At 50.2% G+C, this 27,977-nt stretch overlaps 2 protein-coding genes across 7 annotated transcripts in view; both read left to right on the forward strand.

Moving 5' to 3' along the window:
• ACOX1 (acyl-CoA oxidase 1) overlaps positions 1–16,530 on the forward strand; it is a 46,461-nt gene extending 29,931 nt beyond the window's left edge. For 4 of the 6 annotated variants that reach the window (XM_075903627.1, XM_075903633.1, XM_075903626.1 and 1 more), the window contains 8 exons: positions 615–784; positions 1,786–1,948; positions 2,737–2,927; positions 3,209–3,388; positions 8,548–8,653; positions 11,020–11,163; positions 12,605–12,811; positions 14,332–16,530. In XM_075903627.1, coding sequence (XP_075759742.1) covers positions 615–784; positions 1,786–1,948; positions 2,737–2,927; positions 3,209–3,388; positions 8,548–8,653; positions 11,020–11,163; positions 12,605–12,811; positions 14,332–14,382 — 1,212 coding nt within the window. In that variant the 3' untranslated portion in view covers positions 14,383–16,530. Of the gene's footprint in view, positions 1–614; positions 785–1,785; positions 1,949–2,736; positions 2,928–3,208; positions 3,389–8,547; positions 8,654–10,419; positions 10,532–10,795; positions 10,990–11,019; positions 11,164–12,604; positions 12,812–14,331 lie in introns of those variants that run through there. The other 2 variants (XM_075903628.1, XM_075903629.1) reach the window with 2 other exon arrangements.
• A 6,124-nt stretch (positions 16,531–22,654) lies between these two features.
• The window catches only part of FBF1 (Fas binding factor 1), a 62,013-nt gene continuing 56,690 nt past the window's right edge, over positions 22,655–27,977 (forward strand). The window contains exons 1-5 of the mRNA XM_075904265.1: positions 22,655–22,763; positions 24,980–25,100; positions 25,512–25,539; positions 27,194–27,235; positions 27,588–27,678. Of these exons, the coding sequence (XP_075760380.1) occupies positions 25,098–25,100; positions 25,512–25,539; positions 27,194–27,235; positions 27,588–27,678 (164 nt within the window). The 5' untranslated portion in view covers positions 22,655–22,763; positions 24,980–25,097. The remainder of the gene's footprint in view (positions 22,764–24,979; positions 25,101–25,511; positions 25,540–27,193; positions 27,236–27,587; positions 27,679–27,977) is intronic.

Raw genomic sequence — 27,977 nt, forward strand, 5'->3', positions numbered from 1 at the left:
TGTGACTGTAATTAATTACTGACTCAGAGGGAAGATGCCATCCACTGAACTATTACCACTTCCTGTAGTACTCTGGGTTTACGTTTAGAAGTTTGCAAGTACTGCTTAGGAGTACATAACTTCTTTAGGGTCCCTCAGCCATATTAAATGTGACATAACGTGGTCAGAATCCAAGCTGATATCGCTAAAGACCATAGAGTTGTGCCTGCATAGACCTCTGTAGAACTGTAATTCTGCTCTCCATGATGTGCCTAGAAAAGTGTCAAACCATTTAGAACAGTAGATATGCATGTAGTCACTTTTACAAGAACGTCTGTTGGTTTGCCCTTTTCTTGAATCGGAAAGGAATTTCGGATAAATGTCAAACTGGCTCTGCAGCCTTCATCCTTTTGCTTGCAGCTACTTACATTGAGAGCCATTTTGAAAACTCTTCAGCAAGGTAGGGGAAATTGGACTTGTAATACTGTGGTTTTTTTAACTAGAGGCTTGTGAAGTATAGATGCCACTTGGTAAGTGTGCTCTCATACATTCTGCTCTACATCGAGGTGGAAGTTACACTGCTGGAATTTAGAAGGCAGGAAACCTTTTGAGTCAGTATTCTATCTTTCTGCTAGGTTGAACCAGATGGCACATACGTGAAACCACTCAGTGACAAGCTGACTTACGGGACCATGGTATTCATTCGGTCCCTCATTGTGGGAGATTCTGCTCGCTCATTGTGCAGGGCTTGTACCATTGCCATCCGCTATAGTTCAGTGAGGCACCAGTCTGAGCTAACGCCAGGGTAAGTGTGCAGTGAAATGAAGGACTTGCCTGCAAAATGACAAAAATAAATGGATGTGAGACAAAAGGCAAGCATTTTGGGGGAACGGGAACGGAAGAGGAGGTGGGGAGTCCCAGGGCCTGTTCTGCTTCAGAGACTCCCAGAGATTGAGAGACAGGGCATCCCGAAGCCTTCTCTACCTTGGCAGTCCTCCAGGAAAGTGGAATTGACAAGTTCCGGGCAAGCTGCCAGGGAATTGTCACTTTGATTTTCAACTGAAAAAACTTCAACCAATCATCTCTTCCATTTGCCAGCACTCCTGCTTTTAGACCCTCAAGTATTCTGATCTCTGTTGTACATAGATCCAAGTGCCCACTTGTGGAAGCCTTCCTACCAGAGGACCCACTTATCCCCCTGCATATACTGTGTGACTCCCAGACCTGTGTAATCTTGTATTTTCTCCTTTGTCTTTGCATACATTAGTGAAACCCAACCCTAACATTCCCACTAGACATAATAGCTGAGCTAATGGTCTCCAGACTCATGGGCAAACAATAGAGGCTTGAGATTTTCAAATCCAGAGATTCTGGATTCATTCTTGCTATTGACTCATCCAGAGGTATCATTATATTTGGATCTATGTATTGCACATTTAAAAATGTGGGAGTTAGTCACTCACTAACAAATCACTTAGTACTTCTCTATGAACACCATGCCTTATTGTGCACCCTAGAGGTATACATTCTAGTGCATGCTAGCATGTGTCACGCTTATTGGCCTGTGTAGACTTTGTTGGTTTGCACTAAAAATGGCCTAGTGTATGTTAATGAAATGGGACTATATGAAAACATGCTTGGGCACTTTTAGTGCATGGCAGCAAGGTCCATGAGGGCCAATTAGTATTTGACATGCTAGTGTGAATTCTGGATTCAAACGCCATGTAGGCAAGCTCTTACTGCTGTGCAGGATATCTGCAGAAACTTGGTAGCAGTCACAGTTGTGACTTTCATGTTTTGCTACAGGGAGCCGGAGCCCCAAATCTTGGACTATCAAACGCAGCAATACAAACTCTTTCCTCTCCTGGCAACTGCGTACGCCTTTCACTGTGTTGGAGCCTACATGAAAAAGACCTACCACCGCATCACTGGTGACATCAATCAGGGGAACCTGAGTGAGCTGCCAGAGGTAATTGGCCTGTCTAAAAGCTGGAGGGTGATGCATGTAAAAGCTGCTGTGGCACTTGAGTTAATGGTCCCCAGTTTCTTGGGCAAACAATAGAGGCTTGAGATTTCCAAATCCAGAGATTCTGGATTCAGTTCCTGCTGTTGATTCATCCAGAAGCATCCTTATATTTGGATCTATGTACTGCACATTTAAAAGTGTGGGAGTTAGTCACTCACCCAAATCACCCAGAATGTGGGTGCTGAGCTGAGAATGGAATCCAGGAGTCTTGTCTTCAAGTCCTCTGTTGAAGCCACTGGACCGTGTTTCCAATGAACCAGGACAGAACTGATGTTAATCAAACATGTTGGCAGAACAAAGAACTTTGTGTGAGTGGGGTTGCAAGGTGCAGTAAGTTCCAAACAGTGACCAGTGGATGGCTGAAGGAATAAGGTGAAATAGCAAAATGCAGTGAAAACAATCTTTGTCTTGTAGACTAGACAAAGCATTGGGCTTTACACTGTAAAGAGTGATATAGCATATAGAAATGGGCTGGATGATCTAATAAGTGTGTTCTAGCGCTAACTTCTGATATTATCATTGGGGTCAACAAAAGGTAAAGACTGACTAACACTGATGAGTAGCAGGTAGGTGATGTTGTTTGTACAGTATGTTTAGTCTGTTGGCTGCTGCTGCTGAAGCCCACGTTCTTGTGTGCTAATAATGGAAATACAAATGGAATGGCGTCTGTGACAAAGCAACAGCCTAATGTAATAGACTTAACAGCTACTACTTCTGCTTTTCCTCCATAGCTGCATGCATTGTCTGCGGGGCTAAAGGCATTCACTTCATGGACCGCCAATGCTGGCATCGAAGAATGTCGAATGGCATGTGGTGGGCATGGCTACTCTCGTTGCAGTGGTCTTCCTGATATCTATGTCACTTTCACCCCATCCTGCACCTACGAGGGAGAAAACACTGTCATGATGTTGCAGACTGCAAGGTGAGGTGACTTCTCTCAAGATCTCCCTACCTAGTTATAAGTTGTTCATGTGCTTGGAGAGATGGTCAGAAGGGCACACAGAACTCTTGTCTACCCTTCCTAACTAGCAGTCTTCTTTCTTTTGAATCTATATATTTCTGTCCCCTTCCCTGGCTTCTGCTAAACTGCAAGTATATGCAAGTCCTGTGTATTGGCTGGTACTACTGGCTATACCCTAAAGTTAATCTGTCTCTTCTGTATATAAATGAATGGTGCAATGCAATCTTTTTTTTTTAATTCAGGTTCCTGGTCAAAAGTTACACCCAGGTTAGCTCAGGTCAGCTGGTTAGTGGCATGGTGTCCTACCTTAATGACCTCTCAGGGCAACGTATCCAGCCACAGCAGGTGGCTGCTAGGCCTACAGCGGTGCTCATAAATGATCCAGCAAGCTTGGTGGAGGCATATAAACTGCGAGCATCTAGGTGAGTTCACAACTGAATGCACAGAACTGTGTATTAATTGAATGCTGTAGAATTTGAATGTTGATGGGAAATATGATAGAGCCAAGCTGTTCTATTAATGCAGCGCTATACAACCTATGATCTGCAGATTGCATTTATCCAAGTGAAGCATGTTTCAGTCTTCAAGAAATGATGCTTTCTGCTAAGTGTACCCAACCTCAGATACTTAAGAGTTTCAACAAAAAATTGACCATCTAAATTTTCCATAACCTAAGCTTTTCAGCTCTCTGCAGATGATTATGGGGCTTTGATGTAAATTCAGACTTGCAGACACCAACATTAAAACTGCAGTTATTTTCCTGAAGAGGTTAAAATAGTGATCACTGCAGACCATGTTGCAAGTAGAGTCAATCCTAATATAAAGCCCTATATCTGTGGAATGGAAAAAACAGCACAGGCACTAAATGAGGACATAAAGCTGCTTGAATATTTGTTTCATTAGCATGAGGCTTATTTTAATCCTATTTCCTTAAAGCTGTGTTCGTATTACTCTTCTGTAGACATGCAATCCTAGTTGCACTAGTGAACATGCAGGTTCTTGAATAGCAAATGCTGGAATGAGAGGAGAGGACACCTCCCTCCCAGTCTGGAATGCCACTTCTTGTATTGGGGTTTTCACTAAGCCGCTCCTGTTTTACCAGCCTGGATTCCCCCTCTGCTTTGTTGAATGTGGCTTTTTGGCCTCTTGTAGCACACATACAAGTAGGACCACACCCACGTGCAGATACAGACTGAAGTCATCTCTGTGCAAGAGGACTCACCCACCACTCATGTTCGTGCCCCTTTTGGGGAACAGTTCTGAAATAATACTGTCTTGCACTGTATAGAAAGATCTGCATAATATGAGCTCATAAAAATTCACCCTCTCCTTCAACATAGAAAAAGGTATGCACGGCATCTTGCCCCTCCAGTTTTTTGAATTGCACAAACTGGGTTATATCATAAACAAGTATCAGAAGGGTATGCTCCAACACTTCGGTTAGTCTATAAGGTCCACAGGACTCCTCACCGCTTTTATTATATACAAGATATCATTTGATTTAACTACTAGAAGATTTACCTGGCGTTGCTGGGGTCCTTAACTCAAATAAGTTTTGTTTTTCTTCATTTCAATCATTGTCCTAGGGTGGGGTTGGAGATGCTGGCTGCCCCAGAGAGAGCACAACCTCAGCTCTCTCTTACCACAGTAGTTTGGGGCCAGGTGAAAAGCATCTGTGGGCACAGCTGGGACACACACTCTCTGTCTCTCTCTCTCTCTCTCTCTCTCTCTCTCTCTCTCCAATATATAGTAGATCAGTGGTCCCCAGCGAGGTGCCTGCGGGTGCCGTGGCGCCCACCGGGCCATTTATATGCGCCCATGGAGCAATCTGGGCTGGCCCCGTCCCTGGGCATGCGGCAGGTGCCAGCCCCGGGCACATGGGCGGCCCCTGCCCCGGGGTCGTGGCGCATGCTGGTGCCGGCCCTGGCCCTGGGTGCACGGCACATGCTGGTGCTGGCCCCAGGGCGCACAGCGCCTGGGCAGCCCCTGCCTAGGGTCATTGCACATGCCAGTGCTGGCCCCGGGTGTGCGGCGCATGCTTGGCCCTGCCCCTAAGCACGTGGCCCGTGAGCGGCCCCGCCCCCGTATGCGCGGCGCGTGAGCGGCCCCGCCCCCAGGTGCCCGGCAGCCCCAAAATGTTGGGGACCACTGTAGTAGATAGCTGTCCCTTTCTCCACCTCTGCTGTCCCAGTCCTCATCTCTGGCACCTTGCTGTCCTTTTTGGTCATTCTACAGCAGGGGTGGGGAACCAAGAGCCAGACACGGTCCCCAGCTTCCCTGGATCCAGCCCCTGAGGCTCCACATTGGGGAGCCCACACTGGTGTTCCAGCCCCCCTGCTATGCAGCCACAGGACTGGAGCATACAAAATCTACTAGCCTGGATACCCTTAGGCTCTGGTGTGCAAGGGGAATGTAAGGAGTGCCTTTTTCCTTCTCAGTCAGGGGCTGTGACGGCGCGTTGGGGGTCCCCCGTCTCCTGCACCCCGAAATGGCACAAACAGACTGCACCAGCCGGTGGAATAGAGGAAGTTTATTGCCTCTCCAGGATACAGCACAGCACAGATGGAATCTGGTCACAGAGCTGGGCTAGGATGCCTCAGGCCCCCTTGAGATGGGGGAGACCGGGCCCCTAAACTCCAGCCCCTTTCCCTAGGCTGTCTCCTCCATGCTCCCAGACAGCCAGCCACTAACTAACCCTCTTCCAGCCCTGCCCCCCAGCCAGGGCAGCATTCCACCTTCCTTTGTTCCTCTCCATGGGGGGTGTCTGGCCATACTGGTTTGCATAGTGACTCATCCTGTTTTGCTGGGTCGTGGTACCCACGGCAGCCAGTGGGGGTTACCCCAGAGCCAGCAGCATAGAAACCAGCCAGGTACCCCCACTACGTCACACCTGGATACCCTTAGGCTCTGGTGTGCAAGGGGAATGTAAGGAGTGCCTTTTTCCTTCTCAGTCAGGGGCTTCTCGCTTTGCTTTTCACTTGTGTAATGCCCCCAGCTGATTCTTCTGTGTGTCAGCAGCCCCTAACCCAAAAAAGGTTCCCCACTCCTGTTCTACAACATAACTGTCCCCCCCATCAGACCCCTTTCTCTCCATTTTGAGAAACAATCTAATTCCAAGCACATACAAACCTTTATCTTGCTTTGAATTATGATAAGAGGAAGCAAATTTGGTGATCCTAACTCAGGGCTGGGCAAAATCCAACCTGCCAAACCACCAGATCCAGCCCACGAATGCAGCAGGGAGCCTTGGGCAGATGCCCTACTTGCCTTGCGACTTCCTCCCCACACCACTCAAAAAAGTAGTTGCCACATCCGTTTCTCTTTCTCAGCTGTAAGTCCAGGAAGGGGAGGAGTGGTGCTTCACAGGCGGCTCCTGCTCCCTGCACAATCCCATTGGTCAATTCCTGGCCAGTGGGAGCAGTCTGTTTGAAGAACAGGCAACATAGGAAGCACCCTGCCCTCCCTCGCCTCAGGCTCTTATTCACCAATGCACATGGTCCCTGCAGCCTGAGCGGGAGGGCAGGGAAGCTACCTGAGAACCCTGCTGGGCTGTTGACTGGAAGTCATCCAGGCAAGTTTCTCACTCAGATCCTGCATCTGGCACCCCAGTCCTTCTCTGCCCCTGCCCACTCCGCCTCCCTACCCCACATAAGCCAAACTCTTTGTCCCCCTCCCGAATCCTCCCAGACCCTGCACCCCAATCTCCTGCCCCAGGTCACAACCCCCTCCTGCCTTAGGTCACAACCTAAACCCCTGCACCTTCCTGTACCCCAATCTCTTGCCTCAGATCACAACCCCCTCCTGCCCTAGGTCATATCCCAAACCTCTGCACCCCAGTCCTCTGCCCTAGGTCACAACCCAAATCTCTGCACCCCAAGTCACAATCCCTTCCTGTCCTAGGTTACAACCTAAACCCCTGCACCTCAGCCCTAGGTCACAGCAACCTCCTTTACCCAAACTCCCTCCCAGACCCCACTCTCCCTCCTGCACCCAACCTCCATATCAGACCCTGCGCCTCCTCCATTAATATCATGGAAGAGTGCAGCCCTTGATCACTTTCCAAAATCTTGGGAGTGCCCCCTCCCCCATAAAAAATTATTGCCCACCCCTGTCCTAGCTCTTAGTGTTTAGGAGGAAAAACTTAAAAAACAACAAATAGTCTAGTAGCACCTTAAAGACTAACAAAACATGTAGATGGTATCATGAGCTTTTGTGGGCACAACTCACTTCTTCAGATGACAGGCAAAGAAGTGGGTTGTGCCCATAAAAGCTCATACCACCATCTACATGTTTTGTTAGTCTTTAAGGTGCTACTAGACTATTTGTTGTTTTTTAAGTTTTTCCTGTTTCAGACTAACTCGACTACCCCACTGAAGCTTTTGAACATGTTTAGGAGGAGTTCTTGAACAAATAGACTCACAGATGCATGCGTGTGCACACCTCCAGATCAGCTGCTAGAAGTGGACCTGACTGAATTAACCTCATTATCTCTAACCAGGGCCCGACTAAGAGGTGGGCAAGCTGGGCAGCTGCCCTGGGCGCCAACCAATGGGGGGCGCCTGATGGCAGCTGTAAGGGGCGCGCGGCGTCCTTTATAGCTTCCATCAGGCAACACGCGCCCGGTTCCCGCAGCGCCGGCCAGCAGCGCCCTTCCCCCCCATGGCTGCGGGGCCCTACACGGCCAGGCGCGTGAAACTAGGTTTACCTGCGCCAGTCGACAAAGGCTTCCTTGTCAACAGCGGCACGTCCAGACTGCCCCGATCTGCTGACAAACAGCTGATCATCAGCTGGTCGGCAGAGCACGGCAGCCATTTAAATTTAAATGAAGCCGCGATTATTTAAATCGTGGCTTCATTACCCTCTGCCGATCAGTCTAATCTACATGGCTCCATCGACGGAGCCATGTAGTTTAGACACCCTAATATAGGTAAGATACAAATTAGCAGATTCTCCCCCTGAGTGATAAGTCTGGCAGATTCTTAAGGTACAAGTTTCCCAGGTTTTCTTACACAGGCTAAAACTCTTTCTAGCCTGTGGCCATCACTTGACTCATTTCAGTCTTTGTTCCTCAGATGTTTCCAGGTATAGTGGTGTTTGGGCGAGTGAGGTCCCCATGATGTCATTGTGCCCTTTTTATATCTACTTCCCACTTGCTGGAAAGCTCATTTGCTATGACCTGGGTCAAACAGTTCTTGTAGTGAAATGTTCTATCTGAGATGTTTCTGCCTGTGGGTGTTTTGAACTTCACAACATGTTTTGTAACACGCACATGGCCAAACTTCAAAATTTCACATGCAATAACACACACAATCCAATGAGATATTAATGTTTAGAAGATCAAGGCTTTTGGAATGATATCTTACAATACCTACTTTGTACAAAACCTATCCTAATTACATAACAATGGTAAATATTGGTTGTCAAGGTGTCAGTGAGAATTGAGCTCTTCAGTGCCTAATGCATCAGCAAGACATAAGCCAATTTCTGTGAATTTGCTGTAGTTAGTATTGTTGGTATGGTGACACTTTGCAGACTCTGTTTCTTTCTTCACCCATTGTCTCCATACACTTCTGTGAAATAGGCTTGTTGAAGCTGCAGCAAAGAACTTGCAAGCTGAGCTGAACCGCAGGAAGAGCCAGGAGGATTCCTGGAACCGAACCTCTGTTGACCTGGTACGAGCATCTGAGGTTAGTATTGTCATTAAGTGCAAGGGGGGTGGTGCCCCCTGCTTGCTATGCTCTCACAGGGGGAGGCAACTAGGGTTGCCAGATGGTTTAACCAAAAATACCAAACACCCTGCCCTCCCCCCCCAAAAAAACCCCCAAAACAAAAAACCCCAACAGGGAAATAATTCTGTTGGGGGAGGGGGAAGACCAAAGTTGTTGAACAAAAAAAACAGGACCCCAAGAGTTAAGCCCAAGAAACCCCCCACAAAACAGCATGTCCCCTTTAAAAAATGCCTTTGAGTCTTTTTGGCCGTCCGCCATCTTATCTTCCTGCTCTGGGCCAGACAGCTCTCCTGCAGAACCAGGTAAGCACGGTATTTTCGCCTTCTGGCCGGGAAAAAATAAGAAAATACCAGACATTTTAGGTGTCCAGTATTTTCTGAATTTGTTTACCGGACAGGAGGCGAAAATACCAGACTGTCCGGGTCAGTACTGGACACCTGACAACCCTATAGGCAACCCTGGCTCTTCCACCCTCCACTGGCGAGGGTTGGGCTGCAGCCACACCGGCTCAGGCCCCTTCTCCCTCCCCGCCCAAACCCTTCCCCTCCCCCTCCAACCTATCTTCCCACTGCGGCCTAACCCTAACCCCCCTTCTCCTGGCCGAAGCCATACCAGGCCCAGCCCTCTTCCTCCCCCCGACTGTGGGGGAGGGGTAGGACCAGGCCAAAACCATGGCCAGGCCCACTCCCCTCCCTCTGGCCTCTGTGGGGTGGGTTGAGCTAGCCGAGGCTGGCCCAGTTCTTCCTCCCACCAGCTGTCGGGGAGAGTGGGTGAGCCAGCCCCGTCTCCCCGTCTCCCCCAGCAGTGGGGGGGGGGGCTGCTGCAAGACCTTGCAAGGCTCCCATGCTCCTTCCCTTCCACTGCAGCAGCTCTCCCCGCCATCCCCCAGCACTCTGAAAGGGAGAGGCTATGTGGATTGTGCCCCCTCCCCCCTTCTGCATACACAAACGGGGGATAGGGACCATTCGATTCCCAGCTCCATGTGGCTTCTGTTCCCGCACCCCCAGCAGATGGGGAGGGGAAGGGCCATGTGTCTTGCTGCGCCCAGGGCTGTGTGGCTTGTGGCTGCACCTTCCCCCCACCCCTGCCTCCCTGGATCTCTGGGGAAGGACACATGGGCTTGTGGCTGCCCCCACCCCAGCTCCAGGGAAGGACTCTCAGCTGCAACCCCCTCCTCCCCCCCCCCCCCCCGGGGCTCCCAAGTCTCCTCGTGGAGGAGGGGGTGGCCGGAGCTGTGCTGGCCCTGCTTTCCTTGGCCACTGAAAAAGGTGGGGAGAGGAGGGCCTGGCTCTGGGCAGCCCCAGCCCTCTGCATGGCTTGCTCCTGTGGGATGCAGGATGTCGCAAGAATCACAGGTCCGATGATGAATACCCAAGGGGGGAAGGACAGAACCAGGTGGACCGTTTTATCAAATAAAAAATATTTACGACAGTGGTGGATTTATAGTATTTATTCTAAGATTTTTAATAGACCATGTTAATAATGAATTTACAGTATTTGTTCTATTTATTCTATGATTTCTAGTTAAACGTGTCAGATATAAGGATGGGAATGGCAAGGGAAATAGTCTCTAATCTTAAAATATCCAGCTACAGTAATAAAATAACAGTGATAACTACAAACTCTTATGTACTACCCAAAAACAACTACAACACTAAGCTTATACAACAGGAAAAAATCAAATCATACATACCAACTTACACAGCACACGGAACATTTCACAGATATTGGTTCGGTTGCGAAGGTCTTGGTTATGCCCGAGAGTCGGGGGAGGTGGCTGGTCGGTTGATCAGGCTGGCAGCGCTTGGAAGTATACGAGAAGGCACACGCATGGTGGTACGTGTGTTTTGAAGACCTCCTAGAGCGAACTGTGCGATGGGTATTTATCCCCAAATCTGCACATCACTTTCCCGCGCTTGCGTGTTACCATATATGGCCCAATGGTCACCAAGTGGGGGGGGGGGGTCTGTGTCCCAGGGGTTGGGCTGAAACTCTGCAGGTTTCATGCAACCAGGTAAGCCCCGCAGTTTTCACGCCAAGGTGACAGGTGGGAGAGTCTGAGGCTATTTTCCCCTTTTCACACCTTTCCTTTTTCTAAAGGCAATGGTATGCAGGAAGAGTGCGGCCGGTTTCTCTCAAGGAGTACTGCAGAACAAGAGCGGCCTGGCCAAACTTTTTTACTGGGGGGGGCAGTTTCTTTTCTCTAACACAGGAGAATCTTTTTTATAGGTATAGTAAGATATTTTGGAATCATCTTAACCCTACATTTTCCTGGCTTCTGCTTCTGGCCTTGGATTCCCTACGATTTTTGTTTGCTTTTGCAGGCACACTGTCATTATGTGGTGGTGAAGCTCTTCACAGCACAGCTCTCAGAAATTAATGATGCAGCTGTCCATGCTGTGATGAGCAATCTGTGTCTCCTGTATGCACTCTATGGAATCAGTAAACACACAGGGGATTTCCTGCAGGTCAGTATCTCAGTTCAGTATCCCATATCTTAAGGGCTACAGTGTGCTCTGGTGTGAAGTTGCTGTGAAATGGAAGACAACTGCAATTATCTGGGCTGTTCAGGCTTGGGAGCTCCAGGGTTAAACCTGGCACAAGGCAGAGCTATTTCAGATGGAGCTCTGGAATTAGCTTCCTCTTGCAGCCCTCCAAAGGCAGAGTTGGATGGCCATTAGGTTATGGTTGAGGACTCATCTCTTTAGACTAGCTTAATTGGGGGTTTTTTTTGGTCTTTGACTAATAGGCTGCTTACTGTCAAGCAGGGAGTAATAAGAGATGGATGTCATGCAAATGTGATAAGTCAATAAATCTGTACACACCCCAGTGTAGGAAGTGCTCATTAATAGATAAGTAAAGAAGAAAAGGGCTTGATCTTGAAAAATCTCTCACCTAGATATTTTCCAGTCAGAGTATCCAAGTGGTACAAGACGAGCTACTTTTCTCTATCAGCTCCTATGATGCAAGAGCAGGGGTGGGCAAAAAATTTCTGAAGTGGCTCCGGGCCGCACTGGAGGGAGCGGGACCTCAAGCAGAAGGGGTGGGGCTGGGATACTTCCCGGTTCCCTGCCTTTGCCTGCCAGCCCCTTCCCGCTAGGTGCCTAGGAGGAGAGTTTCTACACTCCCGTCCCCAGGTTCTGATTGGCCTGGGAGGGGCGAGGAGGAGGAGTGTGCGAAGTTTCCTCCACCCTATCCTTGCCCTGTGAGGAGTATATAGTGCTTAAAAGTGCCATGCGCTCCTGGCAGGGCGGGAGGAGGCTTCGCACGCTCCCCCACCCGCAGGCCAATCAGGGCCTGGGGGCGGCGGAGCGCACAAAGTATTCTCCCACCCTGCCAGGAGTGCATGGCATTTCTAAGTGCTGCGTGCTCCTCACAGGGCGGGGCCAGGGTGGAGGAAACTTCATGCACTCCTCCACTCCCAGGCCCTGATTGGCCTGGGGGTGGGAAAGCACGCAAAGCCTCCTCCAGCCCGGTCAGGAGCGCCTGGGACTTCCTTCTGGGTGGAGGAAACTGCCTGGGGGTGGGGGAGTGGCAGGGCCCCTGTGAGCCAGATCCACCCGCTTGGCAGGCCAGATCCAGCCTGCGAAGGCCCTTTTGCTCACCCCTGTGCTAGAGCATATTTGTACAAACAGTGGGGGGTTTAAGTTTGTACTGATAAGTATGGTCTTTCATAGCCACCTCCTGCATTTACCAAACAGCTATGAAAACAGAGAGAACTTTTGATTTTGGTTGGTTAAAATAGAAGCAATTTAATTCTTTGGCATCCCCTAAGAGGAAAGTGTTTTGACAAACTGGCCTTCCTTGTAGGGGAAAGTTGACCTGCAGTCTGATCTTCCACATAGAACCATGAGATCTTATGTCTGTAATTAGATTCTGTTCTGATAAGTCCTTTGGCTTTTGTTCCAGGCGGGCATTTTGACCAATGCTCAGGTTACTCAGGTGTACCAGCGTGTGAAGGAACTCTTGGCTGCAATCCGTCCCAATGCTGTAGCACTAGTTGATGCCTTTGATTTTCATGATAATCACCTTGGATCTGTGCTTGGCCGGTATGATGGCAATATCTACGAGAATATGTTTGAATGGGCAAAGAAATCCCCACTAAACAAAACAGAGGTAAGGAGGATCCCTTATTTCTCCCTGCTGACTCCTACTCTGCCTGTCCGAGAGCCAAATGATTCAGCCTAAAGCAACTACAGCTACAGTAGCCCTTCTGGAAGATTTGGGGGGAAAATAAAAAGCCTTAAAACAAAGTGTGGCTATTTGTAATGACAAAAGAAACTGACAGTTGTCCTCTAGATTTTTGAGAATATTTGCTGCATTTCTAAATCAGTTTGTAGCTGCAGTAGACAAAAACCAGAGATCTGTATGGTTGCAAGCCAGGGAAAGTTCTCCATCTTGGTAAACAGGATAGAATACCATAGGGATGTAAGTGACTAGTCAACTAGTGATGCCTCTAGTCGCTTCCCCCCTTGCTGTCTCTATCGGAGAAAAGCAGCAACTGGGGAGAAGGGGCAGGAGCCGGTGCTGGGGGGAGCTGTCTTAAAAGTCAGTTCCCCCAGCACCATCTCCACGGGATAGGGGGAGGGAGGTAGAAGCACAGTGGGAAACGGTGCAAGCAGGAACTAAAGCAATCTGCTTGCACTGGTTCTGCTGGCCTCTGCTTTTGAAATGTACAAGAGCCCTGTTGGGGCTCTTGTACATTTAAAAGGCTCAGGCACCATAGGGAGCATGGGGCCAGTCCCCTGCTGGCCCCAGGCTCTTGCTACAGATCAAAGGCAGAGGCACCCTTATTGGCTAATCAAATAGTTGATGGAAATCCCATCAACTATTTGATTAGTTAATTATTCTAAATTTAACATTCCTAGAATACAGTACCCTACCAATATATTGTCACTTTTACTTGCCGTGATGAGGTCCACAGTAAATTAGGTATCTCAGACCTGAGATTAAAGCCAAACTTGTAAACACTGTTAGGAATCCCAGCAGGGTCATTCTGCCAAGATCAACTGAGAGCATATAGTTCACTGTGGGGAGTTAATATTTTTTAAACACTTGAAAGATTCCATGGCTCTTCTTGTGAGAATAGTTGCAGGAGGCAGTATGGCTATGTCTAGACTGCAATCCTCTTTCGAAAGAGCCTCTTTCGAAAGAGAGCGTCTAGACTGCACGCGGAACTTTCGAAAAAGCGGCTTGCTTTTTCGAAAGAAAGCACCCAGTGAGTCTGGATGCTCTCTTTCGAAGAAGCCCTATTTACATTCAAGAACGCCTTCTTTCGAAAGAGGAACTTTCGAAAGAAGGCGTTCTTCCTCGTGCAATGAGGTTTACCGCCGTCAAAAGAAAAGCCACGTTCTTTCGATTTAATTTCGAAAGAACGCGGCTGCAGTCTAGACGCAGGTGAAGTTTTTTCGAAAAAAGGCTACTTTTTTCGAAAAAACCCCTGAGTCTGGACACAGCCTATGTTCCTGTGTTCTGGACAGATTTCCCCTGATTGACTGCTACCTTTCACTGCAGAGGTGGCTGTCTCACTGGCTTTCTATTTGTATAAATAACCTGCAGAATCAAAAAATGTGTTTTTTAAAAATTAAAACAAAAATTATTTTGATCTAATATCCTTTTTTTCCTCTCCCCTACAGGTTCATGAGTCTTTCCACAAGCATCTGAAACCAATGCAAGCCAAGCTGTGAAAATGTTTTTTTAAGAAACACACAGTTGTCCAATTTAGAAATTGGATGTCATTGCCTTTCCTTCAGGCACCTGAATCAAATCTTTGAAATCCCAATAACCATAGGACAGTAAATAATTGTAGCATCTCTTCCCACTTTTATATATTGACAGGGTAGGGTGCGGGAATTTAGAGTGTGTGCATAAGACGTGGATGTGTTTTTTAAAGTGCAATTATAATAATTGAGAAATGAGCCTTTTAAGCATTGTGGAATATTGTACAGATTCATGCAAAGCTTCCATTTGTCAACCTGCTAACGGCAGAGGTTGTTCATTTGGAAAGCATAGTAGGATTTTACTACTAAGTAGTTCACTGAATTCAGGCAATAGCTGCTGATGAACAGCTATCTTGCTTAAAAACCACACTTTACTCACCGACACCCTTGTGCCACAATGATGCATCACATATGCACAGCTGCTTTCTGAATCCTCCTACATCTTGCTTTGCACAGGAATGCCTATGTGAGCTGGTCAGAATCCAAGGGTTTAAACTGGGTCTTAATCAAAGCTCTGTGATATTCTACATTTTAATCCACTTCTCTCAAAGTTCATTACTCCTGTCTCCTTGAGTATAACATTGTCTTTCCATAACATCAGGCCCCCCTGCCTGAACCTCCCTCCCTGCAGCAGAAACTTCCAGATGCAATTAGGAGTAGGAATGTGTTCGGGTGCACTGTTAAATAGTTACACACAAGTTCTCTCCCTGCCATGTCTCAGAGGTAGCACTGGGGGGAAGGAGGGAAAGGGAAAGGGAGCAAGTGGGAGTCAGTGCTCAAAGGAAGCTGGCCTATCCTGTATCAGAGGCAGCAATGCAAGGGGAGAGGGACAGGCATCCCTGTGAGAGCTGGTGCTCGTGGGGAGTCAGCTTTTGCCAGCTCCCCATATGCACCGGCTTCCATGGAGCTGCCTCGCCCTTGTGTGTAAACACGTAACTGCTGAGGTTACACATTTACCAAAAAAGCCCCACACTTTTTAACATCCCTAATTGGGAGTTATACTCCTTTTCCTTTCAGGAGCGCTAGCTCAGTCAAACCATTCAGTGAACTTTAGCTGTGGTATTGATTGCATCCTTTCTCCCTTCAACCTGCCAGTCTTCCTTATACCGCCATATTCCATGTCCATCCTAGGCACCCTCCCCTGTTTGAGGCTCTCAACTAATGGTAGCTTTAGAGAAAAAACAGTGATGCTATTTCCCCCACTCAAACCTCCCCAAAAATATGCAAATTTCACCCATGTGCAAATTAATGGGAATTCTGTCATCTTTTTAATTTTTTTATTTCCATGGTACTTCACATCTGCAAAGCACTTTACAAACACTCATAGATATAATGTCTAAAGCACCATTGCTAGTGGAAATTGCAAAGCTGACCAATTGTGAAACCAGTGCTTGCCACTATTTGAAAGCAAAAATTGGTTGGTGTGGGTCTTGGGGTCTTAGACCCACAGGTCTTAGACTCTGTGATGTTTATCCAAATAGGTAACTTTGAGCAGTACCTTCTAGTGCAGTGGTTCTCAAACTTAACTGATCAGGCCCTCCTCCTTTGTCTCTGTAGTTGTTTATGCACCCCCCTCTCCCAAATATATATACCACCTAGTTATGGAGGCAGAGGAGCAGCTGTAGGCTGGGCACCCAGTGCTGTGCCAGCAACAACACAGAAGTACACAATGCCCCATTGCCACCCTTAAGATCTGTGCTGCTCCTGCCACCCTGAGGGACGGACAGCTGGAGCCCTGCCATTTCCAGGTGAGGGACTGAGGAAGGGAGAAAAAAAAGCCCAAGCCCGGATGGTGAGGCTCCAGCTATTCCCTTTATCTCTGCCTCTTGAGTGTGTCCTTCTGCCTAAGCCCTAGTCACTTAGGGCTAACAACTAGAGTTCCCCCTCTCTCCCAAAAAACCCTCTCAAAAATCCTTGATACATTGCTGCACCTCTTTTGGGAGGTTGAGGCTAGCCCCTTAGTTTGAGAACTGCTGTCCTAGTGGAACAACTACAGCTTTTTTTCTTTGAGAGCTTCCAACGAGCTTTCTCTGAAATGTTAATGTCCCTTTTAATACTGAATTGAGACTGACACAATTGCTTTCTGTATTAACAGATTAAAGATTTAGCTTTTAATCAGTTTTCTGTGTAATCATTTGTAAAACCAGAAAAAGGTTTGTTTGTCCTCTTAACCAAAATCCTTTTTCCAAAACAAGTGAAGAGCAGCAACTTTGAGTTTAAAGTGCTTCCTTCAGGATAATCCTGTGGTCTGTCTCTATTTTGGTGCCCTGTTATGAAAGTCACTAGCTTTGGGCATTTCCACAGAGGCATTTTGGCATTAATCTCTTCAACCAGGCAGGGTAGCTCGTTGTATTAAACCTGAACTGAAATACATAATCATAGAATACTAGAACTGGAAGGACTGTAGAGATCAAGTCCAGTCTCCTGCCCTCACGGCAGGATCAAGCACTATCTAGATCATCCCTGATAGATGTCTGTTCAACCTGCTCTTAAATATCTCCAGTGATGGAGATCCCACAACCTCCCTAGGCAATTTATTTGTATTTAATCACCCTGACAAGAAGTTTTTCCTAATGTCCAACCTAAACCTCCCTTGCTGCAATTTAAGCCCACTGCTTGTCCTATCATCAGAGGTCAAGGAGAACAATTTTTCTCCCTCCTCCTTGTAGTACCTTTTTAGATACTTGAAAATTGCTGTCATGTCCCCCCCCCCCCCCCCCCCAGTCTTCTCTTTTCTAAACTAAACAAGTCCAGTTCTTTCAGTCTTCCCTCATAGGTCATGTTTTCTAGATCTTTATTTTTGTTGCTCTTCTCCGGACCGTCTCCAATTTTTTCACCTCTTTCTTGAAATGTGGCAACCAGAACTGGACACAATACTCCAAGTGAGGCCTAATCAGCATAAAGTAGAGCGGAAGAATGCCTTCTCGTGTCTTGTGCACAACACTCCTGTTAATGCATCCCAGAACCATGTTTTCTTGCTGTGCTGCTTTTTTTTTTTTTGCAAGTGTCACACTGTTGACCCGTTTAGCTTGTGGTCCATCATGACCCCTAGATCCCTTTCTGCAGTACTCCTTCCTAGACCAGCATTTCCCAATCTATGGGCTGCGGCCCAATACCGGGACACAGGAAAAAAATACCAGGCCTCAGCATGGCTGCTGGGAGGAGGGGTGTGGGTGTGTGAAACTGGCTGCCGGGAAGCAGGGTTGGGGACAGTGGGGCTGTCCAGCAGAAATCAGGGGCTGGGGGGTGCGCAGAAGCAGGGTTGGGGGCAGCAGGGCTCTCCGGTGGAGATCGGGGCAGGCAGACAACAGAAGCAGGTCTGAGGAGGGGGAGATCATGAGGAGGACTGAAGAACCAGCTTCTGGAAGCAGGGCTGGATGGGGGCAGCGGGCTGGCCAGGGGACAGGGCGGGGAGATCACGAGGACTGGAGAACCAGCGACCGGAAGCAGGGCTGGCTGGGGGGAGAGGGGGCTGGCTGGGGGAGATCGTGAGGAGAAGGGGGTGGGTAGGAGAGCGAATCGGCTGGGAGGAAGCGGGACTGAGTCACATGCAGACCCGGGCCCACAAGTGAGTCTAGCCCTGGGGATTCCATTTCCCCCGCCCCACTCAATATACCCCCAGCCAGTTGCAAACTGCCTGGCTGGTAGATGTGTTCATGCTGCCTGAGTGTGTGGTTCCCTGCACTTCCCCCAAAACCATCCCTCACAATCCAAGGGAGTGCAGCACCAGTTCCCTACAGCCCAGCTGAGCTGCCCATCTGTTCTGTATGCCCTCCCCCATCCACCTCAGTCCAGCTGAGCCCTGCACTAGTTCCCTGCATGCCTCCCGCACAGCACAGCTGATCCCAGTTTCCCTGCACCTCCTCCAAGCCCCACAAAACTGCTGAGCCAAGAGCTGATTCCCTGTCCCTTCCTCCCCTTGAGTCTAGCCCCGGTTCCTGGCGCACCTCTCGTCCTGCAGTCAAACCGAGCTCTGAGCTCCACACACACACCCCACCCCACCGCCCAGCCCAGCTCCCCAGACCTCCCCACTCTGCAACCCAGCTGAGCTCAATTTCCCTGCACCTTCCCCCAAACCATGCAGACATGCTGAGCCAGTGCTGATTCCCTGCCCCTGCCTTCCTCCCTCCCCTTGGCTGTGTCTACACTGGCACGATCTTGTGCCAAAGCGGCCGCTCTTGCGCAAAAATTTGCTGCCTGTCTACACTGGCTGTGTGTTCTTGCGCAAGTACACTAACGTTCTCGTATGAAATCAGGGCTTCTTCCACAAGAACTACAATGCTCCCACTCAGGAATAAGCGCTTTTGAGCAACTATTCTTATGCAAGAGGCCAGTGTAGACAGGCAACATGAATTTCTTGAGCAAGAAAGCCCTATGGCTAAAATGGCCATTGGCACTTTCTTGGACAAGAGTGTCCACACTGCCATAGATGCTCTTGTGCAAAAGCACAGCTCGCACATGTTATCATAGCCTAAGAGTTTCCTCACATGAGCAAAATGAATTTTGTGTTGTGCACCAGTATTGAGTTCATGTGGATTGTTTGGATGTGCCACCCAAGTTATTAATAAATATTTTTAAACCTCTACCTTTTCCCTCTGCTGCCATGTCAGCTCCCCTGGTGCCTGCTGCCCCCCGACTCCTCACCCTCTTCTACTGTCCTGACTTCTGCCCTTCTCACTGCCCTTAGCCCTCCTGCAACCTGCCCCCCTCCACCAGCCCTTCTCCCTGTGCCCACTTCTCCAGTAGCCCCACTCTGATCATGTGAGCTACCTCTCCTCATCCCCTCTTCTAACACCTCCCTCTACAAACCTGCCCTGCGTCTCTCCTCTGATGGTGGTCCCTCCACTGGGCAGGTGTCTGCCCAGAATCCCCTGGCACCAGTACCTTCTCTTACCCCTGCACCCTCCTGGTGCCTCCCCCTTCCCTCACTTCCCCTGCCCCCTTTGCTCCATTTTTCCCTGATGCCCACCCCCTCATCACCCTCTGCCCCATTCCCCTCATGCCCGTGCCCTCTCACATGACTTGCTCCATCCCAGCCTTCCTCATGCCCACCCCTTCTGTCAAGCCTTCTCCCAGCACCTCCCCTCACCCTTCTAGCCCCCAATGCCCTTACCCTCTCCCCTCCCAGCATCACCCTGTCCCCCTCCCACTAACACCGCTCCTCCTGCCCTTTTCCTCATTGTCTGCGCTTGGCCCCCTGCCATTTGTCTCTCCTCCACCCCTGTCCCTTTGGTGCAGTGGTCCCCAACCACTGGAGGTTGCCGGGCGCCAGGGGGTGTGGCCATTCGCCCGCCGGGCGCCAGAGGGCGGGGACACTTGCACGCCCGGGGGCAGGAGCCCCCCATCGCTGCGTGCCCGGGGGCGGGGCCCCCTCCAAGGTCCGCGCGCCCGGGGCCGGCGCCCCCCCCCCCCCCAAGTGCAGCGCCCGGGGCTGGAGCTCCCCCCAAAGCGCCCGGGGCCGGCGCTCCCCCCAAGCGCCACGCACCCAGAGCACGAGCGGCCAATCTGCGGCACTCCCGGGGCCGGCGCTCACCATGCGCCATGTGCCCGGGGCCGGCTCCGGCACCATGCATGCGCCACATGCCCAGGGCCAGGTCAGCCCCGAGCATTTAGCGTGCGCACACAAATACCCCTGCAGGCGCCATGTTGGGGACCACTGGTGCCTTCCCCTTTCCCTCTGCACAAGCCCCTTCCCTTCCCTCCCCCTCTCCCGTACCTTCTGCCTTCCACTTTGTGGGACTGGAGTCTGTGCTCTGTCCCTGGACTCCGAAGCCGCAACTCAGCCATGCGGCGCATCACAGCACCCAGCAAGTTTAAAATCCCGGGCTGTGACGTTATGTCACGTCCGGGCGTCTCTCCACCCGCTGGTTTGAGCGCGCTGCGCAGAGCAGCAGCAGCCAGCCAGGGGGAGCTCAGGGAAGGTCGCGCACGGCAGGGACAGGTCCGGGTCCAGGTCCTGGGGGGAGACGCTCTGGGGCCGGGCTGGGAGGACGCGCGCGCGCGGGGTCGGGACCAGCTCCAGAAACAGATATTGCGGGAGCATGGGCACCACAAGCCCACACAACTCGCCGCTCATGCCTCTGCTGGCTAGCCAGCTCTCTCTCTCTCTTTTTCAGAGGGGGCGGGGGAGCGCTGGCTCCTCGTTGAACCCCACGGTTCCGCGGAGCACCAATTGGGAAACACTGCTCTAACACATTGAATAGTCTATTAAACTGATTGGAGCTAAACTGGGGGAGGCGAGTTGGCGGGAGCAGGTTCTAGAGCAGCTGTTGTCAACTAGTAGTGTTAAATTTGATTATCTTTCAGCCCAACTTTATTACTAAGCTTCCCAAAACAGCCTATTTGTTTTTGGTTAACTTATTGTTAATGTGACCTTCTGTTTACAGTCTCAGAGCACTGTATAACACTAATATAGCATTGTACTAATGATAAAGATTAGAATGATAAAGCTAGAAACTTCTTTTGAGTAGAAGCTTTTTTTTTTTTTTTTTAAATTGCCAACACAAATTCCCCTTTTAAATAAGGGGAAAGCTATCAACTATTAGTAAACAATGTCTGCTTTATTTCTAATGAGCTACAACTAATGATTCACCTAATTTTCTGAATTGATTAAACTAAACCACTTGCTACAAGTGATAATTACAATATTGATAATGGGTAGTAGTGGGGCAAAGGAGCTTTCAAACCAGCTTCCCACCTGTACCAGCTCCAGCCTAGCTGACTGCCCTCCCTCCTCCCCGCTCCTGCCTCTCCTCTGTACATTCATCTTCTAGCTCAGTGTTTCCCAATTTTATTTGGCCATGAAACCCTTTTAAACTCAAGAGTTTTAAAGAACCCTCTAATAACAGTCTAATACAGGCAGTCCCCAGGTTACGTACAAGATAGGGACTGTAGATTTGTTCTTAAGTTGAATTTGTATGTAAGTCGGAACTGGTACATATTGTACCCTAGGTGTCCCCAATTTAGCCACTGCTGAAACTGACCAGCCGCTGATTCCAGGAAGCCTGGGGCAGAGCAGCTCTGCCTCCGGCTTCCTGTAGTCAGCCGCTGGTCAGTTTCAGCAGCGGCTGGCTTGGGGATGCCTGGGGCAGAGCAGCTGGGGTGCTGCTGGGTTGGTCCAGTAGCGCCACACCTCGGCGCTGTGGGACCAACCCGGCAGCCCCCCAGCTGCTCTACCTGAGGCATCCTGATTCAGCTGCTGCTGAAACTGACCAGCGGCAAGAAAAGCCTGGTCTGCTGGGGGGGGGGGGGGGGCGCACTAGCTGCACCCTCCCCCCCAAACCCCAGCAGAACAGGCTTTTCTTGCCGCAGAGGACGGGGGCGGCAGGACCACGGCATGTCTTGGCGGTCCCGCCACCCACGTCCTCCATGGCGAGAAAAGCCTGGTCCACTGCGGGGGAGGGGCGCACTAGGTGCGCCCCCCCCAGCAGACCAGGGAGACGCGGAGCGGCTTTTCTCGCCGCGGAGGACGCGGGCGGAGGGACCGCGGCGTGTCTGGGCGGTCCCACCGCCTGCGTCCTCCGCGGCGAGAAAAGCCCCATTCGTAAGTAGGGATCCGACATAAGTCGGATCCACGTAACTCGGGGACTGCCTGTATATGGAGCTGAAAAAGTAGACCACAAATAAGTAAGGATAATAAACAAGGTCATGAGATCAACATTTAGTTTAACTGCACATTTAAAAACAAATCACAATTTTTTAAAGTCATGAGATGTTATTGTAATGGAATTTTCATGCACAATCCTTATTTTCACTTTGGGGAACCCCATTTGGGTTCTATCTTAATGGTCCCCAGTACTCGGTGTTGGCTGTGACGTCTCTGACTAGCCATGGGCCCAGTAACGGGACGGCCTTACACCACTGCACCTACTAACCCTAGGAGAGGCAGCAATTCCCAGCCTGAGCATACTCGAACCTTGCAGCACTAGTGCCTCCCAGTTCTCAGCGCCAGCCCTGTGCAGCTGCCGACCTTGCACTTAGGTGCCTCCCTCCTCCAGACCAGACCAAGGCTTTAAGGACCCAAGGGGCCCCCAATGCCCACAACCCCCTCAGCTAGCGCATAGACCTGCGGAACACGCAGCCTGGATGGTTTTGGAGGCCGGGGCGCCAGACCAGTCTCCCTGATGAGCAGCCCACAACGTCCGCCCTCCCTCTAGGGGCTCCTAACGGCAGCTTAACCCGCTCCCTCCTCCTCCCTGTCCCGGTGCCGGCCGCCCAGCGAATGCTGGGAGATGTAGTTCCTTCCCCCGCCCCAGAGCGGCTCTCCAGGTAGAGAGCTGGCTAGGGAACTACCGCTCCCGGGATCCCCTGTGGTCTCGGCTCCAGGGCGGGATCCCAGCAACCGGAGGGTGAGAGCTGACGCGTTGCCCCCTGTCTCCGGGCGCGGCGGTACAACGGAGCAAATCCGGGGAGGGGGAGGGGCCTGGGCGGGCAGGGCGCCATGGTAACCAGGGCTCAGGCCGGGGCGGGGGGCAGTGAAAGCCGGGGGAGGGGCCCCGAGCCCCTGGAGCTAAAGGCGAAGGCGCTTTTATCTCCCCCCCCCCCCCCCCCCGGCTGCTCTTCCCTCGCCACCTGGGGGTGCCCCGGGGGCCCTTCCTCTGGCGCTGCTCAGAGCGCCCCGCCCCGCCCGGGTGAGTGACACCAGCGCGAGGGGGGGCAGGTCCATTGCTGCCCGCGAGGTTCCTGAAAGGCCCGGTGCGCATGGGGGCGCCTGGGCAGCAGCCGGCTGCCTGCAGACTCGGAGAGCTCGCTGGCCTGGCGCGCAGCTCTCCCAGGGCTGGAAACGCGCCCGCTCGTTTTCATGCCTTGGTAGCCCGGATGCCTCCATTTACCAGGGAAGGTTGCTCCTTGCGGCTGGCCAGTGGATTTTAACTCCAGAGTGGGATGGCAGCAATAGTGACTCCAAGGCAGTGTCACCGAAATGCAGTCGGGGGGACCTGCCTTTACGAAAGAGGACAGAGGTCACAGACAAGAGCACAACCCACTGCTCTGAGTGCCGCCTTGGCTGTGTCTAGACTGGCCAGTTTTTCCAGAAAATCAGCCGCTTTTCCGGAAAAAGTTGCCAGCTGTCTACACTGGCCGCTTGAATTTCCGCAAAAGCACTGACTTCCTACTGTAAGTAATCAGGGCTTTTTGCGGAAATACTATGCTGCTCCCGTTCGGGCAAAAGTCCCTTTTGTGCAAAAGGACCAGTGTAGACAGCTGAGATTTGTTTTCCGCAAAAAAGCCCCGATTGCAAAAATGGCGATCGGGGCTTTTTTGAGGAAAAGCGCGTCTAGATTGGCCACGGACGCTTTTCCGCAAAAAGTGTTTTTGCGGAAAAGTGTCCGTGCCAATCTAGATGCTCTGTTCTGAAAATGCTTTTAACGGAAAACTTTTCTGTTAAAAGCATTTCCGGAAAATCATGCCAGTCTAGATGTAGCCCTAGAGACAATCTGTGGACATCCCAGCTCCCAGCATGCATTGCTCCATCTCAATCCAAGCACCTGCTGTGCTCCAGGACCTGCAGCTGTAGTACTTGAAGCCCACAGCCCTGTTTCAGGGGTTATGTGAATCAAGATGGAGCTGAGCAGGGCCTGCTGCTGCTGAAGGCTGCATGTGCTTGCTTTGAGGAGCCTTGCGTGATGGGACCTGCAGTCTTTTCAGTCCATGTCTCTGTACTGCTGGACCAATCAAATCAAGAAACAGTGTTGCATGCTCGGATCTGGAGTATCTATGGCATGGGTGGAGTTCCTTTTTTGGGTCAGAGGCCACTGACCCACAGAAAAATCAGTTGGGACCGCACACAAGTGAGAAGCAAAAACAAATAAACAAACCCTCACTGATCTGGCCCCTGATTGAGAAGGAAAAAGACACTCCCCATATTCCCCTTCCAAAGCCTAGGGGGGTTCAGCCTACTAGACTCCTCTAGCAGCTGGGGGAATAGAGAACCAGCGCAGGTTCCCCAATGTTGTGGGGCCCCCTGAGCCTCAGGGGCTGAATCCAGGCAAGCCGGAATGTGTGTGTGTGGGGGGGGGAGACCCAGGCCTGAGGTTCCCCACCCCTGTTCTATGGGCTATTCCTATTCCTGTCAAAACAGGGCTGATTATGTACAAATTTAGTGTGACCTTCCTGATCCTGGCAAGGTGCCCGTGGGGCTTCCAATTAGATGTTTTCTTTATAGATAGTCCAAAAATTGCATCATTTAATGTGAGAGGAAGGATACTCTGGGGTTTAGGCACAGCAGAAGATGTGTCCCAGCTCTTCTTCTGGCTTGTCATTTGACTTGATTTACTTACCCACCACACTAACAAGCAATCCAGAAGGATAGGCAGATGGGAAAATCATTGACTCTCTTTGGGCCTAAATGTACTTTCATAAACCAGAGATAATCACATTTACCCACCATGAAGGAGTATTATTCAAGGCTTAATTACTTTAATGTCTCTACAGCAATTTATGGTTTTCCCAAGGAAGCAAAGGGGTGGAAAACATACCATGTAGAGATTGCAAAATAATTCCATTTCACAAAGCTCCCATTGAACATGAAAGTGAATCAGGAAATTTTAACTCTCCCTTTCTTTAGGTGAGGCTCAACTATATATGAGTGCTGTACTAAACAATTCTCCAGTATGTGAAGGTGAAGACGGAATGACTTTTATAAACTAAATAACTGGAGCAAGAGGACTGTTGGAAGCCAGGAAATGGTAAGGCTAAAGTAAACACCACTGGATAGCAGTCTCATGTCATCTAGAACAGGATCACTTTGGTTTCATTCATGTGGCATACTCAAATGAATATGATCTTGTGTGTTGGTAGGGCTTGTTAGTAAATCCTCTTCTACAGTAATCTACCCGCTGCAGACTCCATTGTGAAGGATTTCTAGTGTTGTCTGGGGTTGTACAGAGGAGTCTGACTTCCTAGATGGGCAACCCAGAGTTCACGGTGGGAATTGTGATGTGACAGATGTGGGATGAATGTGGCCCATGAGTTCTCTGAACTTCAGTTCTGTGATGCAAAGAATTAACATCTTGCATTAAAAGTACAGGTTAGATGACAACTCTTGCTTTTAGTGCTTTTATTCTTGTAACAATGGAAACTTTTTTTTTTTTGGTTAGGCTGCACTACCCAAGAAAGGTTTAAAAGGTATGTGTACTTGTGTATTTCTCATGACACTACACTTTGGGCTGTTTAAAAGAGGTGGGGTGGAAATAGCCAACGCTGAGGTGTCAGTGACACGTTCACAGTTATGCTACTGGCTTTGGGATCCTTGTTTCCAAGATATGAATGTGCAATGTATTAGCAGGGCTCAACAAACTGCGGCGGGAGCTCCTCGCCAGCCCCGCACCGCGCATGCGCCAGACCGGTACTGCTCATGCGCACAGTGCCGGTGAATGGGGCACACAGAGTGACTGGCTGAAATCTACTCATCACGGGCGAGTAGAAACAGCGGTTTGTCGAGGCCTGTGTATTAGTATTGCTTGTGTTAGGTCATTGCTGAATCAGCAGTGAGATTCAGCTGCCTCTTAAATCAGGCACCCTCTCTCATATATAGGGGCATGTTTCCCCTCCCTTGAGAGGGAAAGAACAGGTTGAAGTTGATAATTCCCCATCAGCTTCAGTTCCTTGTTAATATGTCCAAGTTCATCTCCCACCATTGTATGCTGCCACAGGGTACAGAACAGCTTCTGGTTTTCTGAGCCATATTTTAGAATGAAAGCCTCATTAGATTACTTTAATCTCTGCATGTGTCCAGCAACTGAATAATTGGGGGTTAGGGGATCTTGCAAATCCAATAAAGAAAGAAATCCCTTACATTGCCCAAGTGAGAGCAAACTTCTCTATTGAGAGCCCCATGTGGGCCAAGCTCTTTCACGTTCTCAGGGTAATGGCTGAAAATCTGGCCTCATTGAAGTCTCTGGGAATTTTGCCATTGATTTCAATGGGACCAACTTTTCATCCATCATCTTTAGGCTGACTAGGAGGCCCCAGGATCTTATGCTGATGATGTGTATGACCAAACTTTTTTCCTTGCGTTTGGAGGCTTTTGGATAGACCAGGGGTCGGCAACATTTCAGAAGTGGTGTGCCAAGTTTTAACTTTCCCCATCCCACTCAGTGCAAGCCCTACTTCCTCCCATTTTGCCCCGGCATCTTCCTTCACTGTCCTGCTGCCCCAACATACCTGTGCCCCCAGCGTACACACTGGCAGGACAGCAGCGCTGGGACTCTCAGATCTGCAGGAGCAGCTTTGGGGTGCGGAGGGACCGGGGGGCAGAGTCACTTCCCTGCCAAGCCCAGCCCTTTTGCTCTCCCCTCACCTGCAGGCTGCAGCTCCAGGGCTGCACCTGGCCTGGGGCTGGAGGCAGAAGGGTGCTGGGGAAGGGTCTCCCTGCCTGCGGCTTAACCTGGGCCCTGGCACCCCATGAAGACGGCAGCAGCAAATGACTGGCTGTGCCACCTTGATCTGCAGATCAGCCCCAGTCCCACCCCCTGGAGCAGGAGGCAGAGCTTACAGTAGGAGTAAGGGGGGGGGGGAATAACCCCTTAGCTCCCAGGAACTGCACACCCCAGGGATGCGGCGCCAAGAGCAGGGTCATGCTTCCCATTCCACTTGTTGGGCCACACTGCCTGGCCCCTCTGCCATGCTGCATGTACCACAAAAAGTCATTTTGTGTGCCACTTATGGCACGCGTGTCGTATGTTAGCCCAGGTGCTATCTGAATGTACAAACAACGGCTTTTTTACCCACATGTTGCCCAACTCCCCTGATGGGAAGGCCTTGCTCTGTTTTCTTCTAGGTTCCATCCATGACGTGTTCAGTGACCTCTTGGGAGACGACGGTAAATGCTCTTTCACTAACATCGAAAAATAAGCTTTTTCCCATGTGAATGCAGAGCTGGTGAGAAGTGCTGGCTTGGCATCCTCAGAGAATGAAGCCTTCTCTTTACCTGTAGAGAAGCTACAGCGTTGGCTGTGGCAGCACAAGCTTTCCCTGCCATGGTGCATCAACCCTGTCCTCTCGGGACCCCCTCCAAGAGCGAAAAGGACGTGCAGTTTCCACGCAATCCATTCAGTACTTGGCTTCTCAGCTGACATGGATGTCGGGGCGAGGGCAATAGCGATGGGGTGGTATTTGATCCACAGCTTTTGGATCCAAGCTGGAGCAAGTTCCATATTCTCCATTTCTTCTAGATGAAATCCCCATTAAATCCAACAAGCCTTCCCAGCTCTCTGGGGGCAGCGGAGGGAGATCCAGGGAAATCGTCTCCAGGACCAGCAAAAAGTGAGTAGGTCTGAATCACCCAATTTAGAGACTGAAGAGGGAGACCTTGCTAGTTGCTGGTATTCATGCACCCCAGGAAATCCTCAGCCATGAACTGTGTTTCTCTTCTTGGTACTAGCCATGTATTTTTGGACATTACAATTATTGCTTTAGGGGGAGATTTTTCCAAAGCACAACTAGGAGTTTGGTGCCCATATCCCATTGGCTTTCAAATCTCCATCCCTCTTATAGGTACATTCTGCCCTCAGTTACACTGGTACCAGCCTAGTGAAATAAGAGGACCCCATTTAAGAAGGTTA

Source organism: Pelodiscus sinensis, chromosome 20 (assembly GCF_049634645.1).
Source record: "Pelodiscus sinensis isolate JC-2024 chromosome 20, ASM4963464v1, whole genome shotgun sequence".
Taxonomy (NCBI): domain Eukaryota; kingdom Metazoa; phylum Chordata; order Testudines; family Trionychidae; genus Pelodiscus; species Pelodiscus sinensis.